This window comes from Scatophagus argus, chromosome 14 (assembly GCF_020382885.2).
Source record: "Scatophagus argus isolate fScaArg1 chromosome 14, fScaArg1.pri, whole genome shotgun sequence".
Lineage (NCBI taxonomy): Eukaryota > Metazoa > Chordata > Actinopteri > Scatophagidae > Scatophagus > Scatophagus argus.
The window spans coordinates 21,676,996-21,696,268 of NC_058506.1; the positions used below are offsets into that span (position 1 = coordinate 21,676,996).

A 19,273-nucleotide genomic window follows, 5' to 3' on the forward strand; every position below is an offset into this window, starting at 1 on the left:
GTTGTTGCTCACGTTGATCTCTCATGTTGTGGTGTCATTGCTGTAGCAGCTGATTAGACATTTCATTTCGTATGTGTGTGTCTCATATCTAACCTGCATTCTGACAAACAGGATGTATTGAATGATGTTGCAGCATGTAAATAAAAACAACCTCAAGAGCAAAGTCAATGAGACACCGTTAGCTCAATTCTTTGCAGATGTGACAAGCTGGACTCAAGTTTTCAGTTGGCCTTGACATTAGTGACACAAGTATAACTTGGAAAATGTATGTAATGAAAGTATTAAAAGTAAAAGTACTCAAATGCAGGATTTTGTTGTATAAAACTGCAACAAATGATTATTTGCGTTTATTGCAATTGATTTGCTGAATATTTTCTGTTACTTTGTAGAATATTCAGAATATTCATTATGATTTCAGTCGTCCAGAGCCCAAAGTGAAACCTTCACACTCCAACCAACAGTCCAAACCCAAATTTACTAAAAGAAAAATTCAAAAATATTTTTAAAAAATTAAAAGAAAAATCAGCAAATGTACTCATTTTAGAAGCTGGAAGCATGAAAAATTATTTCAAATATTATCAAAATTTGACAGTCGCCTTATTCTTTAATCTTCTCATCACAAGTTCATAAGTACAAACAGACAAAATATCAAATCTAATTAACTCTTTCTGAAATATTTTCCACATGGAAATTAAATGTTCAGCTTGTACTTAAGTACAGTAAAAGAGTAGAAAACAGACGGCTGTTACAGGAAATAAACAGGAAACAAATTAAATGCACAATCAGTGAACAAGTTCTTCAGTATGAATGAACATTTAATAATTAAGTTTGCCCTTACAAATATGATAATAAACTATCATGAGAGGTTATTCGGTGTGAACGGTCATGAGGACGATTCAGAGCGACGTCAGGCTCCCCAGAGGACGAACCTTCTCACTTCACCAAAGAAGAGTTCAGTGGACGTATTTAAAGACCGGCGCCCTGCATCACTACACAGTCTCTCAGCTTTAAAGTTAACCTCACTGCTGCTGCATTCACACACCACTGGGAAAAACAAACGCTGCTCCTATTTGATCTGTACGTGCCAGACCATGTAAGAAATCTTCAGTGTCAGCCGCTTGCTGTAATTTTGCCCCAAATGAAGCCCATCTGTGCGTTCAGCAAACAAACATCACATCAAAAGTGTCTTCAGTTGGGCCTAATAATGACGCTAAAGAAGAATATTTCGTTCATTTCCGCTCTCTGGCACACAGGATCAGATCTCGACTTCAGCGTATTGGAAACTAATGAGGCAGCTCTCCACATTCCCTGTCCATTCATTCGCTCACAGTGTGGCCCTGTGGTCTGTTTGATGTTTTGTTGTGTTTTGTTTTTCTTTACTTTTTTGTATTTTAACAGAAAACAAAACAGGAAATGAGAGAAAAGACTCTCATTGTGACTGGTTTTGTTGGACGTGTTGCTTTGCTGTGACTTTGATCTTATTTTGGGGTCTTAGGAAGGAAGGGGGCAGTGGTTGGTTTGTCAGGATGGTAGTTTGAACAGTGAAGGGACTTTGTGCTGCAGCATGACGTCTCAGCGCTGACCTTTGACCCACAGATCTAACAGCTGGACGCCTTCGGTTCGCCAGCCTTCGCTACTAAAGTGACCATCCTGAGGTTTGTGTTTTTAAGAGTTTGAAATGAGGGCTGAAACGAACTTTGCTGATTTTTCTAAACTCTTTTTTAAATCAGACCACATGACACTGAGCAATCAGACTGGACGTGTGGTCACGGAGGTGATGTGTTCGCCGTCGACATCAGCACGCTCACATCCTGTTTCACGCATGTTTTCCAGCGCGTTTTGACCGAGTGGTCGGGTTTTCTGTGTATCAGCATTTAACTCAGATTAACAATTATGAACTCAAGTGTTATTCAGAAAACATGGGAACATTAATGTCAGCTTAATAAAGTGAGGAAAAAAAGACGAAAAACATGTTTGTTCACTTTTGGAAGACAGCGTGAAATATTTCCAAGGTGAATATTGATTGGAATACCTTTGGGGAATGTGCTCTTGGCTCTTCTGTTTCCAAGGTGCTCACAATGTTAAGAATTTTTACAAACCAAACAATCAGTTAATGGAGGAGAAATAATCAGAAGATTAATCCATAATGAAAATAATTATTAGTTGCAGTCAAATGCAAAATAAAGTCAGCTCCACCTTAAGCAGTGTGCGAGTAATAACACACATCCATTACTATATTACTACATTAACAGTAAAATGGTCACAGAGTCCATTTTCCTGATTGTACTTCACGTTTCCTGAGGTAACATTTTCACTGCAAGACTTTGACTTGTAGCAGTAAGTTTATAATGTGATACTAGTACTTCATGTCTGAATACTTCTACTACTACTAGGAAAAGCCTAAAGCTGTGCAAATGTTCTTACAAACAAGTAATTATTCTCTCTGCCTTCTCTCTCTCACACTGTTTTCGCTTTTTCTCCAGGATTAAAAATAAAAACTAACGAGTCATGTTAATATTCAGTGATACTGTCCCAGTGGGATCATGGGAAAACCCGGGGCGCCGCTCTGCTGCCGAGGGAAACTGATGCTTTTGTGCGTGGCGCCATCAGCTGGCTGCTGTGGAGAACTGCAGGAGAAAAGTCAAAGTGAGTGACGTACATTATTCAGCTGCTTGTGTCTGCACTGACATCTAAACACCTTAAGTGACAGAATAAACAGTAAAGCAGAACATTGGCTCATTTTGCCAGACTGATCAGTTTAACGATTTAATTTAGATCACATGAGTCACACACATGCATCGTATTGATAGAAACAATGTATAATCACCTTATTCTTATTACGTACGTATATCAAGGTACTGATTCTCTGTTTCAAAATTGTCAACTTTTTTTTTATGAGAGGAGTCTTAAAAAATGTAAATAATTAAGCTGCTGGATGCTTTTGGCCTCACGTGTCGGAGAAAACTGTAATATTCTGTGGATCCAACCACAGATCAATAAATGTGAGACAAAACTGTTTAAATTAAAAGTGAGGCTTTTTTAAAAAACAGAAACAAAAAACAGTGAAATGAATAAATACAGAACACGTATAAATTAACATGCTGGAAATAGATGCTGTTGAATAAATACTATGGCCTAAATATCACAAATTATTTTATGGAAAGCATTTCTTTATTTTTAATTTTGTTTTTAGCTGCAGATTTTCAACTGCTTGTTGAATGTTGAAATAGAATGAAATTATAATGCTCAAGTTTTAATAACATATCTATTAAAAATAAGATGAAACTGATAAACACTTTATTTGGTTGCTGAACACAGAGGAGCGCATGTCGACTGCTTCTAACACTGTTTATATAATGCAGTATTATATTAATATATGCAATTGTTTCTCGTTACATCTCACCTTGTGATGAAACAAGACAAAAATTAAAAATATTACAGCACACACATCAACACTCACAAGCCATTAGGTGACATTAAAGGTAATATATGCTGATGTGTATCTGAAAGTCTACAAGATTCCACCGTTTTGCTTACAGATTTACGGCATGAAAACCAATAAATAATGTGCATCTGTTCAACAGCATTTACAATTTAACAACTTTAAGTCAGGATGAGGTCTCATGCAGTCAAATGTTGTACATGTAGCGCAAAACAGGTCAGTTATTAGCCTTTATAATCCACGTAAATACTTATTTTACATATTTATATCGCTGCTTTACATTGTAATGACAGGCAAATTAAAAGCTGAAAGCTAACAAGCTCGACTGGTCCTCCTCTCAGTGCTGAACGTCTTCAGCTTTGACCTTCATCACAACGTTTTGTTGGTTTCTTCTCAGGTGGGACCGATCGGCTTTAAAAGGCACAAATTATTTTGGCAGTATTTCATATTTGTTTTAAATTGGCTAATGTTATGTCCTCTGCCGCCCCCCCAAACACAACCAGACAAAAACAAAGTCCTGCTATTGGTTTTCTGACGTCCTCAGCCAACAAAAGTTTGGTCCACTGTGGAGTTTTTTGTTTTTGTTTGTTTTTTTGTTGTTGTTGTTGTTGTTGAACTGTTGTTATATTTACATTTTCTAAGACAAAGGAATTCAACAGATACTGCTGCACTTCACCAGGTTAATTTATTTCTCAATAAGGTTCTTTTCTTTCACTTTTAATTTTATTGTGTATCAATCGTTGGGTCCTTTTTTGTTTGTGTCTTAGCAGAAACTGACCAGAAATATTAAATTGGCTCCCTTGGCTAAAATTTCTTTGCTTGTCCTGTTCCCACTTTTTAATTTTTCATAAGGGCAAAAAATGCTAGCATTCATAAGTGTGCGTTGCAGTGTTAACGTCTAAGCCTTGGTCTGACCCTGAAAAGCAGATTGCTCTTTAAACATGGATGAAAACCCTCTGATTAATGATAATAATAACGTTCACAGGGACGTGGTGACAAACCCAGATGGTTACTTAACCTTTGCACACAGGCCTGAGCTACAGGAAGCTTTTCCCTCTTCCTTCACTATGCCAGTGCCTCCTGTATCCACCGAGCTCCACGGGGCACAGAGCCAACCACTGTGGCCTTTTTTAATTCTATGTTCTACCCACTGAGCTTGTGTCCACTGCAGCACCGGGGGGGAGGGGGTCACACTCAGGCCCCCTGCCACACTGACCACAGCGTGCCCAGCGTGATGCTGTAGGCCACCATGGCCACCAAGTAAACCCTGAAGAGCAGCACGTCCAGCACGTAGCCGACCTGCAGCCACTCCTTGGCGACTTCCCGACACCTGTCCCTCTTCTCCAAGAAGTGCCGAATCGCCGTCACTTCCTGCAGGATGTTGTCCATGACGGGTGGGGTGGGGTCCCTGGAGGGAGGCAGGCCCAGTCCGAGCAACCCGCCTTCTCTGTCGTGCTGGCTGAGCCTTCGGCCGATCTCGCAGGTGTGGTGGATGGTGCACTGGGCTGCAGGGTGGGACACATGGGTCATTGTAGTTTGGAAATTTGTTGTTTTTCTTTAAACTCGGACTAAAGCAATGAGACCCTTTATTTATTTATATAGCACCAATTCACAACAAAAGTTATCTCATGACACTTTTCCAGTTAGAGCAGGTCTAGACCAAACATGCCAAACCCTTTTGATTCACATGTCGTGTTACTGGTAATTATTCCTCCACCCACCCGTCCCTACAAAGTACATTTTCGATAACATACCACTAATTTGCAACAGCAAAGAAAAGGAATGTCATGCCACCCTTTTATGTTTTCTTTTTATTTATATAATGAGGAAACATTATTAATGAATGTATCTGTAAAATGCTCAATGACAACACATTTGTTTTCTCACATATTCAGTTTTTCCCTCAAAGCAAAGCTAACATCAGCCTCTGAGAATAATTTAAATTCCAGCAGATGAATTTTTCTCACTGAAACGTCTTCAGCCACAAAGGAGAAGACTAATGAGATGGAATGAAATTAGCTGCTGTCACATTTGGTTTGATGAAAACCTGAATGCTCCTTACCAGTCCCATAGTTGTTGTCCTTGTAGTGCTCCAGGTCTGAGGCCTGGGAGGACAGTCTGGAGCAGAGGCGGTGCTTCTTGTGAATGCAGAAAAGGACCGGAGCTCTTTCCAGCACCAAGTACTTGACCCAGTGGGGCACGGGGGTCTGCAGGTCCTGCTTGTGCACCAGACGCACAATCAGCACGGTTTCAGTGAGGCTGATCACCAGGAGGGCCATGCAAACCACGAAGTACACACCTGTAAAACAGGTAAAGACGAGACGAGGTGCTTGATGATGATCCCCTTGAGCAGACAGCAGGGGGGCCGGCCTCTGCAGGAGGCAGCCTGTGGGCTACATACTCTATATATGTATATACTGTATGTCCATGTATGTCTCACACACATAGATGGAAGTATGGAGGAGTGAGCAAACACTTAACATTTTCTCGTCTGATGCAGTTCTGATTTCTTTTTTCAACCTTACCGAAAACCAGGAAACAAAAAAGGTTTTAATTAGGCTGCTGAAGAGGTGTGACCCCTCTGTGTTAAGATGGGTTTCCTCCAGCTGATCGTGAATGCTCTGTTATGGACCAGTGACGTAGTGGTGACTTGCTGAGGTTGTCTCCCTGCCTTCCACCCGATGCAAGCTGGGATTTTCTCCTCTAAAATCCTGAAATCAGTGCTTGAGTGTGAGTGCACCCTCAGCCCTTCAACAATCTGTGCCTGCATGCTTGACTTGCAGACTAATTGCTGCTCAGTGTTGGTTTGAGCTCTCCTGATATCATAGTTCCTGAACCTTAGGGGGTGAAGTTCATGAGGTAAAACGAGATCATTTGCAAATGAAAACAAGCATTTGCCTGAATGATTTCCTTGTCAAAAGGTCCTGTCCTAAATGCAAACTGTTGATAGGCAGTAATGGATCACCTATCAGCGGGGTTCCTATGGCGGTGGCAGGCAGGGTGTCCGATACGATGATGAGGAAGACGGAGTAGCCCAGCAGCAAAGTGATCTTGAAGGAAACCCTCTCTCCGCTGTCCGGCGGCAGATAGAAACCCACAACGTCCATCACCATCAGGAAGATGCTGGGCAGCAGCAGGTTCACAGTGTAGAAGAGCGGCCGTCGCCGGATCACCACCTGGCAATAAAAGCTTTTTAATCTGAAGTGACGGCTGTTAAATAAAAAATGCAGGACACGAGCAGCTTAGCTTAGCATAAAGACTGGGAAAAGGAGGGAAAGCTGAATGTGAGTGATGAACATGTGTCTCTTTGGTTTAGTCAGTACACAAACAGACAGCAGGAAGTTAAGATGATCTTAAAGCGCCATTTGTGGCCACAAACACCTTTGGGTGCCTCTGATGAAGATGTTAGCCTTCGCTAGCGTCTGCGACTCTTCTTTTCTTCCCCTCAGGTCTGAAACACAACTGTAGATTGAACTTTATCGTTGTTACTCGGCTTGCAGGTGCCCGTGCAGGCCTGCAAGGTTTTTCTGTGTGTTTGTGGTCCCCCTGTAGGCTTCCTGAAGTGCTGAGCAGAGTTTTATTCCAGGGTGTGGGAGAAACAGAGGAACTTTTGATTTTAGTGTGGAAATCTTATCTGTTTATGCAGAAATCAAATGCGGTGTATTCTAATTTGTTTTATTGCTTGTTGTTTTATTATAGCAGTTGGTGAAGTTGGCTAACATATAAAGTATGATCTTATCTCAAAGGTGTCCAAAAAATGTCTTAACTTATGGACATATTTATTTATTGGTTGGTTGGTTGGATGTTTCAAAATATCTTCTGTTTATCACACTAAACCATCAGTAAACATCAAGTGAGAACACCTACATGGAACTTCATCTCAGCGTAATAGTCATCGTTGTCCACACTGAAGATCTTGTAGTTGGACAGGATGTGGAGCAGCTCCCACTCTCCCTGGTTCATGAAGACGCTCTTGTCCTCCCTGAGCTCCTCGGGGCTTCGCATCAGAGTGATGTTGATGTCGTCAACTGCAGATCGAACACAATGATGGGCACAGCGTGAAACAGCCATGGCAACAGGTTAACGTTGCTCTCTGGGCACACGTCACAGCAGGCCCACAGAACAGGGCGGCTCTTCTACTAAAGCCTTGATGAGAGGAGCTGAAGGGAGAGCTGGATGTTATTTTCTAATGCCGGCGAATAGTTTTCACCGCACTGCCAGGATTACATCACAAGCATCACAAAGGCAGATAATTAGAGTCACTGCAGGAGCTGCAGGGGGATGTTACTAACATGAAGTATCTGTGAATCTGCTATCTGTGCAGCGATGAGCTGAGGAGGAGACAATCCTCGCATTCTTATTTTTAGTGATTTCACTTGAGGATTTAACCTGCTGAATTCAATGTTTGCATTATGCTAACAGAAGCGATGGGCAAAGCTCTGAACAAGGTAGTAATAAACTGTGGGAATCTTTGAGTGAAGGTTTAAAGCTGACGCGTCTTCACCTCAGCGTGATTGTAAAGCTCCCCTCCAGAGATGTTTTAAGATGGATATAAAGCACAGATGTACACATGTTTCTAAATCCTCAAAGTTGCATCTTCTCCTTCATTAAAATCCTGAATCTACGATCAGGAAACGTTGTGTGTGTGAATATGTGAAAAGTAAGTGAGGAACGTCTTACTGGTGTGCAGCCAACTCTGGAAGGTGAGGCTGCATTTCTGGACATCAAACGGGAAGTTGTAGATGTTCAGGGTGCAGGCCGTCACCACCTGGATGGGCTTGTAGTTACGCACCAGGCCGTCGTGCGTCACGTAGACATAAGGTATGTCCGGTGACTTCCCCACATCCACGCTGCACGTTTCAGACAGAAGGGACAACAAAAGTTTGTCGTAAGAGCGTTTTCAGTCAGGCTGCAGCCACAAGCAGCACAAGTGATGGCAGCAACATCTTACAACTCATTGATGAGGATGTCAGGCACCCAGACGTTAGCTGTGGGCATAGAAACCTGTTTGACTTCATCAAAGTCTTCTGGGTTCCACACCAGGAACTCGTCTGTCCACGACTAAAATGTTCGAGAAAGGAAGAAGCTGAATGAGTAAAACACAAATAAACCTGCTAAGCACACGGCATCAGAAAACACACACGGTTATGTTGTGAAGCTGTGGAGGCAGAGCGAAGCTGCTGGTGAAGAGGATTAAAAACCACAGCAGGTTGAAGAGTCACACTGTTATTGTGCCAAACGGATGAGATACGCGTTTGCACACTGATGCAGTAAATATTCCAGGTGTGTTTTAACTTGTCTTTCTCTTACCTGTCTGTACCACACGTATGTTGTCAGGACTTGATTCTTCTCATCCTGCAGTGGAATACAAGAAAAACCTTTTTATACTTAATTGATTACATTTTATATTCATCACATGATGTTCATTTAAAATACATACTGACTATGCTCATATTAAATTACAGTTATTACCTGTTTGAATCACATTTCAATAGATTTTTAGTGAAACTGGGCATCGATGCTCCGACGTGTGAGAGATTACTTACAGTTACTCACAAACGTTTTTCACAGAACACATTTTGACATTTCACAGTAGAAGTAGTACAGTAGTATAGTGGTAGAAGTATTTCTCATGCTGTGAAAGAAGCCTGTCGAGCTCACAATCAGACAATCGCATGTTAAAACATCATTTTTACTAACAAGGAACACGAAGCCCAGCATGAGCTGACACCAAAAGGGACCCAAATGGTTCTTCTTCAGGTCCCGTCCTCGGGGTTTGTGTGTGTTTCCTAATGAATGTGTTCAATCAGTCATATTCCTGCTCAGCCTCCACAAAATCACATGCCACTTTGTTTGTTGTTGTTGCCACAGGGAGGTAATCAATCCACCCACGCACCCGGCCGACTGACAGCAGATGAGTGTGGACTCACCACGCTGAGGATGGAGTAAACCATGAGGTCTATGGCCACGATGGTGGACGTCCTCCAGTCTTTCACAGGTCTCACGCCCTTCTTGTAACCCGCACTCAGAAACTCAGAGAGCCGCACTAACGTGGCGTTGGCGAACCTCCCCGTGCTGCTGCCCAGCTTCTTCACTGAAAACGGACAAAACCTTCATCTGTTTCTGTGCGCGGACACGAACAGTTAGCCTTCAGTATTACATCAACACTTTTAAAATTCATCTTTTTACTCCTCAGTAGGCAATTGGAAAATTAAACACAATTTAACTTAATAGATTTTCCTCTAAATGTAATCCTCAACAAAATAAATCAAGCAAATATATTAAGTTGTTTTTCACAGTTCAACTCAGGAGGAAAAGCAAATAAATATCAATAAATATAATGAATTGAGTTCCAACTGAATCTGAACCTGAAAGAAAACAAAAAGTATAAAAACAAATGTCAAAATGTCCATGCAATGAAATGTAAATAATTTGAAGCTTACAGTGACTGTATGCAGAGTTTTATTTAACTGTATCTTAGCTGTTTTAAATCCAACTAATGAGAGCATACAAATCAAAGAAAACAAAACAATTCTGCATCCATATTCATTTAAATACACATACAAGAGTGAGAGAGCAAGAGTGTCAGTCGCTCCTGGTGGTTTGCAAACCTTCATGTATAATTCACTTCCCTTAAATTTGTAAAACTAATCATTTACGACAATGACAAAACACACACAGAAAGTTATAAACTGTCTATTGTTATCCATATTTTTGGCGTGTTTTCAATCAAATTTCCTCTCATAATTACTGACATCAGGGATGTTTTGTATTGGATTAATTACCTTTGAGGTGAAACTGTAAGTCAAGTCTAACGCGTACATCTAACACCTGTGAATGAGGCTGGCGTACCTGTGCAGGCTCCTGAAGCTGCTGGCAGAAGCAGGAGGACGAGCGCAGTGCAGGCTGCTGAGGGTCTCATGGTGTCTGATGAAGGGCCTGGCGCCCGCAGCCTCCACGTCCCTCCACTGAATCCATCACTGCGCTCCCGTCCGCTGCGAAAACCCTGCGAGTGTCACGCAGCTGGTGAGGGTGGACCCATCTGCTGCCAGCTCCTCCTCGTTCAATAAAACAGCAGCTGAAAGTCCTCTGCTGGAGTGCCGGTGTGTTCCGGTGAGGTGGAGGCGAGCTGACAAACAAACGTTTCAGCTTTTCATTCCCTTCATCGCGTAAAGCCCGCGGCGGCTTTGGGTCTGTTTTGCGTCACTTTCTTCATGCTGACATCCCAAATATTCAAGTTCAAGACCATTTAACCAGTCAACTCTCGCTTCTCGGTGTTACCAGTTACAGATGCGTAGTAATATACAAAACCTGAAATAAAAACATGGAGAAATACACAGCAGGTACCTGAACAGGTAGCTGAACGTTTATGTCCCAGTTACAGCCTTAATGCTTGACTCTGGGAGTTTTCCGTGGGCTTTTGAAGCTGGCTTGAGGTGTGAACCCATTAAGCCACAAAGCACAAAGCGTTTTAATTCATCCCAAACGTGCTGAATGGAGTTTAGTTCATCACACGTGCTTTTGTAGCACAGAGTGATTCTCAGTGCGCTGCAAAGTATCTCCACAAGCCTGAATGTAAACGAGCTTTGTAATATAGATACAGATATATATCTATCTCTATATATTGTTATTATTATTATTATTTAAGCAAACACAAACTGGGATTTTGCGTTTGAATATGAATCAGCTTGTGATATGACTTTGGTTTATTGACTTGAGTGACAGCAGCAGAGTTGTGTTATTAACTCTCGTCACTGTGTGATCCACCAGCTGACTGGCTGAAGTGGACCTGTTGGAGATCACCAGCATGCCTGTACTGGACTCAGAAATAATTAGAAATGTTCTCCATTCTGAATCTTTAGATCCATTAAATTGAATCTGTGAAGGCAGAACGTGAACCCCGCAGCCTGTGAGGGCTCCCAGCTGTCTCTCAAATCACTGTGTGCTTCACAAATAAGAACAGACAGGTTTATGGTCGGTTTGACTCTGTGGGGCTTTTATTTTCACTTCTGTCATGTATTATCCTCACAGACGGCTCAAAGCTTTCTCTTTTGTCCCAGCTGAACAGATACAATCACCACGAGATGACATTCATATTCACAACAAAGCTGTAGCTGAACGTACAGCCATGAGTTACCTCACACTGACTAAACATCCATCCTCAGCTCTGTTGCATAACACCGTGTAACCAGATCCACTGGAAGAGAAGGTTTGCAGATAGCGTGTAAATTGCATTAATATGGATCTTTCCACCGGCAAGCTTCCTATGATGCACTTTTGATACTCTTATCATGACTATTAGGAAGCCAACAGGGACTGGAGACGCAGCAGCCGAGCGCTGGATGGGTTTTACTCATCTATTTTGTGGCAGTGGGATGGAGATTAAAGTTTGAAAACAGCATCATAGCATCACGCTGGCACTGGGGATTTTCTCCAGAGAGCTGCTTTATTATACAATATCTGTGAGCAAATCTTCACTGTCGGGAAAACATTCCCGACCAAATACAATAACGTCTCTGTCAAACGATGATGTCGCTGCACGGTGGCGGCGCAGTATCTGCACATTACGCACACACAACAGACACATAAAGGACAGCTCTGCTTTCAGACAGCTTACATTTTATCCTCATAGTTTTGGCAGTTGTTTGTACTGGTTAGTCAGCTGACGCCGTGGCGCTGCAGAGACAAGTCAGATGTTGCAGTACATGTTGCTGACAGAGAAGCGTTACCTTCAAATATACTGATATCACGTTCTCTCGTTGAAGTACAGTATGTATACATGTATTTTAATTACACACTTTGTCTGCAATGTGAACTCTGCGTCCCAAATAACAGTCTGTTCAACATCAAAAGTAGGACGAGCTTTCAGTTACAGTGGAATAAGATCGTTATGTCTCTGTCTGGTGGGTGACGGGGGTGTCAGGCGAAGCTCCAGCTGGCCCACAGCAGCAGCAGAGTACTGGCATACAAGACCAGGACCAGCAGGTAAAAGCGGAACAGGAAGCAGTCGAGCTTGGAGCAGAGGGACAGCCATTCAGCCTGAGCAGAAGACTCGGTGTCCTCGTGGGACAAGGCCAGGTGGAGGGACGCCAGCTCCTGGAGCAGCCACTCCAGCCCAGAGGGAGCACCCTGGATCTCATTCAAGGACAGCAGATCCTCCTCCAGCGAAGGCTCGACTTCATAATCTGTGAGAAGATAGAGGTTTGAAATGTGAACATTTCATAGGCTATAGAGTTTTCTCTGAACACCTCCAAACCGATCATTATGGATGGGATAATCTATTAACGTTCCTGACACCAGTGTTGTGTCGTGGCTCAGTTTCCAAACACTTTGATGCAGACTGTTTCATCTCAGCTGGCCATAAAAACAGAAAAACTCCAAGCAGCTGCTCCTCAGGCTCAGCTCTGCCTGAAGGAAGTGGGGAGGGGGGTCAGTCACTGAGCCTGTAGCTTACCAGCAGATGGGTTGGTGTAGTCGAGGGTTTTGATGGAGGTTAACGCGCTCTCGGTGAAGTCGTGACCAGCTGAGCCGTATTTGTCCAGCAGGCAGGCAGACACGGACATCTGCCTGACCTCCTTCTCACTGTGGTGGAGCAACTTCACCACCAGTATGGACTTGATCAGGCTGAGCATCAGCAGGGCCATGCACACCACGAAGAACACACCTGGACGGGGGCAGAACAAAAAGAAAAGCTGCCAATGTCGCTGGTGACTCCATCCAACCAGTAATCCAGTCCGTGCAACATTACAGCACGGCTGTCAGTAACCTGACTGATACTCGACTTGAGAATTCGTCTTCCATGAAAATATTGACGTTCATGTTACAGTCACATCTCAATCCCAGCATTGTTAATACACAGCGTAACTGCTGATCTGGGTGTCTTTAGTTGACTACATGACGTGGATTGAAGAAATATACAAAAAGCTGACTGCAATTGGTCGTGTTTTTAACAGCCTAAATCAAACAGAAGCTTCTTCTGTTGCCACTGATTGAGAAGCCGTGGCTTTTATCTTCTCATGTACTGAATGTACTCCAATAAATATCTGAGCCAACTCCAGTGGAAATCCTTCTCCAAAACAGGAAAATCATTCAGAGCACTCTGTTTATTCCCCTGCTAGACAAACGAGAACGTGTCTTTTTTCCAGCTTCAGACAGAATCGACAGGAAACAACAACAGGACTACACGGATTGTCTGAGGAGTTTAATGTTAATGTAAAGCCCTGACACAACAGTAAAAACAATAGATGTACTAAAACGATCCAACAAACAGAAAATCCTGAAATGTCCGACCTATGAGTGGAGTTCTGACCGCGGTGGACGGCAGTTCGTCCGTCATGTTGACTCTGAAGACGGTGTAGCCCAGCAGTATGCTGATCTTGAAGGCGATGCGTGTGCCGCTGTTCAGAGGCAGGTAGAAGCTGATCACATCGACCAGCATGAGGAAGATGCTGGGGATGAGCAGACCCACCACGTACAGCAGGGGGCGCCGGCGGATCAACACCTGAGTGAGACCAGAGCACTGAGAGCTCAGATGTGATGGTGCATCCAGCTTTACTTTGTCATTGTGAGAAGCTCAGGTGTAAGTGAGAAATTTCACTGAAGGACGTGTGGCGGTGGAAGCCCGATGTGCACTGTAGCACATACGAGCTCATGATGTTAAATAAACAATGTTAGTCGACTGAGCTACACAGCTGGCTGTTTCTGAGCCAGCTGAATTTGCATGAATGTCAACATGAATTTAAACTCTGCTTTCTTACTTCTGGTCTTGTGCACTAAGCCAACCATCTCTTTGCACTTTACCGCATCGCGTCGTTTCGTGTCGTTATTTCATACGCATATTTTTCAACTTCTGTTTAAATTCTCAAAATTGGAAATGAACTAAATCACTTTCCATCAGAAATGCTTTTCGTGTGATAGACTTTCAGCTTGAGCAATAAAACTGGGCCCAGTGTAACAATATCCCAGTGAGCCATGAAATGCTCCATTACCAAAAAGCCCTCGTTCTTTAAGCTGAATAAATAGCAGCCCTCCCTGCTCTCCACCTGCAATGGGCTATGGGGCCAGCACTAACAAGAAGTCCATTGATCAGGCAGCCACTGAGACAGTCTCATTATGGTTGCTCACCCTCCCCTGTCTATCAGCCTCCCTCTCTGTCTGTCTCTTTGCTTGCCAGAAACAGCCTCGCTCTCATCATTTGGCATTAGCTCACTAGCCCGATCCATGGAGGTCGCGGCCAATTGCTTTACACTTTACAATTCTGCCGCACAGCGTGTGGGGGTGGGGGCTCACCCACAGAGGACTCGAAGGCCTCCATCGATAAGCAATCACAGCCATCACAGTGCAGTCAGTGGCTCACTTGTTGCAGAACTGTTACCACACTAGAAATGATCTGCAACTTCTCTCCTCCTTCACATTCAAACGATTTCCTGTGCGATAGAAACGGGATTGAGAAAAGAAGGCACATACGTTGAACTGGATGTGGGCATAGTCGGTGTTGTCTTGGTGGATTTGCCAGTAGCGAGAGGGAATGGACAGCAGTTCCCATTCTCCGTCATTCATGAACTCCCTCTTATCCTTAGCAATGGCCTCGGCGCTCCTCCACAGGGCCAGGTCTATTTCCTTCACTGCGGAGGGAGATATAATGAGGGATAAAGGGAGACAGTAGGTGGTTAAACAATAAAGGGAAACAGCAAAAACCTGCTTTCTCTTTTAATCATGTTCACACCTCTGCCTCACAGTAAGAGTATCCTCAGAGGCCGTGGATGGACTTAATCCATCTTACTGTGGATTTCCTGCGCTGTTGCAAGGCAAGGAAACCAGATGATTTTTAAATTGTCCTTCGTTCCTCCTGGCTGGTGTGTCTGTCGCACAGCAGCTACAGCAGCTGAAAGGTCAGCGAGTGATGAAGCATGTGTGGCAAAATAATCCCAACTGGTGGATGGTCCACAGTAACAGGTGGTCACGCGTGAGGGGGCGTTGAACTGGACCTGAGGCATTAGCTCACTTGAGTTACGCTGTTTTTAAGCCAAACTATCAAACATTACCCAGACGAATCTAACCTTTGGACATGTGGATTTGAAGGCTTTTCTCTTGCTGAGGAACAAAACACCTTTTTTGAAACATTTTATAGACAAAATGATTAGTCAGTTAACCAGGGAAGTAATGAACAGACTAATGAAAATCGTTGTCTTTTGTGCCTCTGATTGTACGCCGTCTCTGATGTCAGACGTGAATGGCTTCCTTGATTTCTTTGACTTTTGACCCTTTCCTGATTGATGCTGTGACCGTATTGGTCTGAACACCATACCTGAGGTTCAGCTTCCTGTTTTGGGTCCTTGTTGTTTCACCATTGAAGTGATATCGTACACCATCACAGTTTTCCTCTTACGGATGAACCAGCAGATACCTATAGTGCTCAGATGCTTTGCTTGTGAATTGAAATTTCTGGCTAGATGTTTCAAAAGGGGGTCTCACTGGGATGCTTCTGCTGGTCCCTACTCATTGTAAAACTGACCTTGATCTAAGAGTGTTTTGTCAAGCTCCCTCAAGGCTTAAGAGGATCTAAGATTAGGTTGTTCCACCCAAATCACATTCCTCATGAGTGCAGCAGGGGTGAAAACTCTGTCCTGCAAATCCACTGAAGCACATCACAGGCGGGGAAACACACCTGAGTGAAGCCAGCTGCGGAACGTAAGGCTGCAGTTCTGCTTGTCGAATGGGAAGGCGTACATTTCCAGGCTGCAGGCCAGCACCACCTGCATGGGCCGGTAGTTCTTCACTGAGCCAGAGGAGTTGACGTACACATAGGGGATCGGAGGGGACTTCCCTTCATCCACACTGGTGAGACACGTGAAGGAGAGGGGACGAAAGGTGAGACATGGACAACAGGGCAGAATGTGACACTCGATGGGGCTCCTGTTTATGTCACTATGACCTCCTTACGTAACCATAATGGCCTTTTGGTGGCCTGAAGGTGATGGATGTTCATGTTGACCACAAGTGACTTCAATGGAATTCAAATCTAGACTTCATTTCTCACTTTGGGGCAGTTATAGCCAAAGTGGAGGATATGAGTAAGAGGAGGGCGGGACAACCATTCTCAGCAAGTGCTAATATTTAGCCACAGCCACAGTTGATTATTCAGTCTCTTTGCTTCAGTGTTCTCAGAGGTGTGAGGACCCCTGAGCTGGGGGAGATAGTTCCAGTTAGCATGTTAGCATGACCGGCCAATCAGGGTTTAAACAGTAGAGACTGGGACTTGCACACTGGTCAACTTGCAAAAATCTTGAATCTTTTGAACTTTATCGTACTCTTTGCTGACCAGGTCAAGTGTCTTCTTCGATAGGAGAGGCACTAAATTAGGATTCAATACTCAAGCCCTGCTTTAGACGCTGCTAGCGCTGAAGGAGACTGCAGATGAAAATGTTTTACAGTAATTTCTTACAGCTCAGCCACGATAACATCAGGTATCCAGATGGCATCAGACGGCAGAGAGATCTCCGTGATACCATCAAACTCCTCTGGGTCCCACACCAGGAACTCATCTGTCCAGATCTGCAAACAGAGGAAAGTTCAGGTAAAATAACTTGTGCATTAAGGTGAAAAAGCAAATCTTCTCAAAAACATTTAAAACAACTTTAACCTGAATTGCTTGCGTATTCAATGCATTCAAAACGAAGAAAAAAACACCCACACAGAGGAATGAGAGGCCACCTACTTGTCTGTACCAAATACTTGTAGTAATACTTTGAGTTTTTCCATCCTGTGAAAAGGAGAACATCTTAAGGTTAAGTCTGAATAATACTTTTGTTTTGTATCAAGTGACTTGAACTGACTTGACCTGATTGCCATGACAACCAAAGTTGCGCGGAACTTGCCTTGAAGACAACACAGCATTTAACAAAACCATTGTATGAATAAAGATATTACAAGGCATAAAAACCATAAAACCCGGAATCACAGGGGACACTGACTGGGACTCGGGCTTCCGTCTTGACATCAAGTGTGTGTATTAACAAGAAATTCATTTTTACGTTTCACGTTAATTTGCCACTAGATCTCTTTAACCTGTCGAGTAAAAGAGAAAAACTAAATTTTAGCAGCAGGGTGATCATAGCTGAGAGCTTTCCAGGTTCACGTACCACAGCGAGGACGGACTGTAAGATGAGGTCTATGTAGACCGTGGTGAGACTGGTCCAGTTGTAAACGGGCCGCACTCCGCAGTCGTATTTCCTCAGGAGGGTCCTGGTCAGCTGGTTCAGAGCCGATCTCTTCGGCTTCTCTGGCGCACATTCAGCCAGATGAGCTAACAGGCCACAAGTCTGAGGTTATCTGATTGTCATCTGATCGACAGGCATGCTGAGCTACACGGTGTGCCAGAAATTTAACATCTTTATTGTTTCGGCTGAACTTATGCTTACAAGGTGCATATTTGTGGAAAAAATATGCTGACGGTGAAATATCTGATGGGTCCTTAAAGGCAACACAATACAGAAACACTGGAGTGGGGTCTTCCCTGATGAGTTTGTAACATCTTTACTCTAAAAGACCTTCACAAAATCAAATGAGTGACGACTGTGGAAATAAAAACACGTGTGTTGTTTATAGCTTAACTTTTTACACAGTGACGTGAACGCGCCTGCTCACAGCTGAGGTCGTGGTGCTTCACGATAACCAGTGGCTACCAGGGCACAACATATTTTTATTTTCCATTATTATAAGAGCACGTGTGCACATGAAATATGACCGTCATTACTGAGTCTGTGAGGCTGGTTGCTGACCCAATGTGAGCCAAACAAGCAGGGAAGCCGAAGTGTCAGCTGTCACAGGATGTTTGAAATCTAAAAATAAAGTGGCTGCATCGTGATGGAACATTTCACAAAGCAGAGATCTTTGAAACAAACACACGCAGCGCGCTGGTAACTTACACATGACGCTTCACACTATTCACGAAATATGATGTTGGCGTCATCTCTTTAGCCAAGAAAGAGCATCTTACCTGAGAGCAACAGCGTCAGCCAAATGAGAGACATCACGCCAAAAATCAGGCCTCTGGATTCCAGGTGTTGTCCAGATGTCACATGAAAACGTCTGCTGTTGACTCAGAAATATCCACAGTGTCACGGGGAGCAGTGGCGCTCAGCGCAGAGGGAGGACAATGGACGGGACAGTGCAGACATTTTGGTTGCTCTGGTATTGATTCTCCGCCGCCTCAGTAAGCTGATACGTGTAACAGTGAAGCGCGTTGGGAGGAAGGTCCCTGTAGTTTTGTTCCAGCGTGGTGCTTCATTACGGAGGAGCATGAACGCCGCTGATGTAAAGGTGCTTTGTGACCCTGAACACAACACAGGGAGTGTGTGGTAATGCACAGCGAGCCTGCAGTGGTCCACACACTCTTCACACTCCTTCCCACACAGCATCCTTCACTGTCGGTTTAAATAACATTAGTTCTTAGTTTAAAAGTTAAATGTCAGTCATTGACTTATCAAGTCAGTTTTACTATCGCACCTTTTCCCAACAGACGACCTCGTCTGTTCTGCTGAGGACTAATGAAGGTGCTGATGTGGAAGAAGCCCGATGGAGCTAAATGAACCTGAAGGCTCCCTCACGCTGCTTTTACGTGACATCCTACTGAAGAAGACAAAGTTCCCAAAGACAGGAAGTACAAATAGTTTTTTTTAAAATGAACCTGGAGAAACATGTACAAATTATATATCAATCCTGTGTGATGAACTCACACCCTGTAGATAGTTTATATATAGTTATTAATATATAAGAGGCTTAAAATAAGTCAAGAATCAGTTTTGTGCTTTCAGTTTAGCTGAATTTACA

The 19,273-nt window shown here is 43.5% G+C and overlaps 2 protein-coding genes and 1 long non-coding RNA gene across 3 annotated transcripts; 1 reads left to right on the forward strand and 2 right to left on the reverse strand.

The window, feature by feature from the left end:
- Nucleotides 1-4,037: 4,037 nt before the first annotated feature.
- Nucleotides 4,038-10,523, reverse strand: htr3a (5-hydroxytryptamine (serotonin) receptor 3A). Its single transcript, XM_046410773.1, has 9 exons — nt 10,295-10,523; nt 9,373-9,536; nt 8,753-8,797; nt 8,394-8,503; nt 8,123-8,292; nt 7,310-7,470; nt 6,408-6,618; nt 5,505-5,741; nt 4,038-4,947 (listed from the first exon to the last, which is right to left on the reverse strand). Exons 1-9 carry the CDS (start codon nt 10,362-10,364, stop codon nt 4,637-4,639), a joined length of 1,479 nt encoding a protein of 492 aa, XP_046266729.1. The 5' UTR covers nt 10,365-10,523; the 3' UTR covers nt 4,038-4,636.
- A 903-nt stretch (nt 10,524-11,426) lies between these two features.
- On the reverse strand, nt 11,427-18,910 carry htr3b (5-hydroxytryptamine (serotonin) receptor 3B). The gene is made up of 9 exons (XM_046410795.1): nt 18,441-18,910; nt 17,584-17,747; nt 17,160-17,204; nt 16,887-16,996; nt 16,110-16,279; nt 14,909-15,066; nt 13,733-13,943; nt 12,897-13,106; nt 11,427-12,627 (listed from the first exon to the last, which is right to left on the reverse strand). The coding sequence occupies exons 1-9, from the start codon at nt 18,472-18,474 to the stop codon at nt 12,362-12,364; spliced, it is 1,368 nt and encodes a 455-aa protein (XP_046266751.1). The 5' UTR covers nt 18,475-18,910; the 3' UTR covers nt 11,427-12,361.
- On the forward strand, nt 15,956-19,237 carry LOC124070681. The gene is made up of 3 exons (XR_006845225.1): nt 15,956-16,312; nt 16,889-17,018; nt 18,963-19,237. It is a non-coding gene; the product is annotated as an uncharacterized LOC124070681 (long non-coding RNA).
- Nucleotides 19,238-19,273: the final 36 nt, after the last annotated feature.

Excerpts from the sequence above, each read along its gene's own strand:
- htr3b (XM_046410795.1), bottom strand. The coding sequence starts at position 18,474 with ATGTCTCTCATTTGGCTGACGCTGTTGCTCTCAG. Across the intron at positions 17,205-17,583 it reads TACAGTCCGTCCTCGCTGTG|GATGGAAAAACTCAAAGTAT; the intron begins GTACGTGAACCT and ends TCCTTTTCACAG. Across the intron at positions 15,067-16,109 it reads CCGCAGCTGGCTTCACTCAG|TGAAGGAAATAGACCTGGCC; the intron begins GTGTGTTTCCCC and ends CTCCCTCCGCAG.
- htr3a (XM_046410773.1), bottom strand. The coding sequence starts at position 10,364 with ATGAGACCCTCAGCAGCCTGCACTGCGCTCGTCCTCCTGCTTCTGCCA. Across the intron at positions 9,537-10,294 it reads AGCTTCAGGAGCCTGCACAG|TGAAGAAGCTGGGCAGCAGC; the intron begins GTACGCCAGCCT and ends GTCCGTTTTCAG. Across the intron at positions 7,471-8,122 it reads CCAGAGTTGGCTGCACACCA|TTGACGACATCAACATCACT; the intron begins GTAAGACGTTCC and ends TTCGATCTGCAG.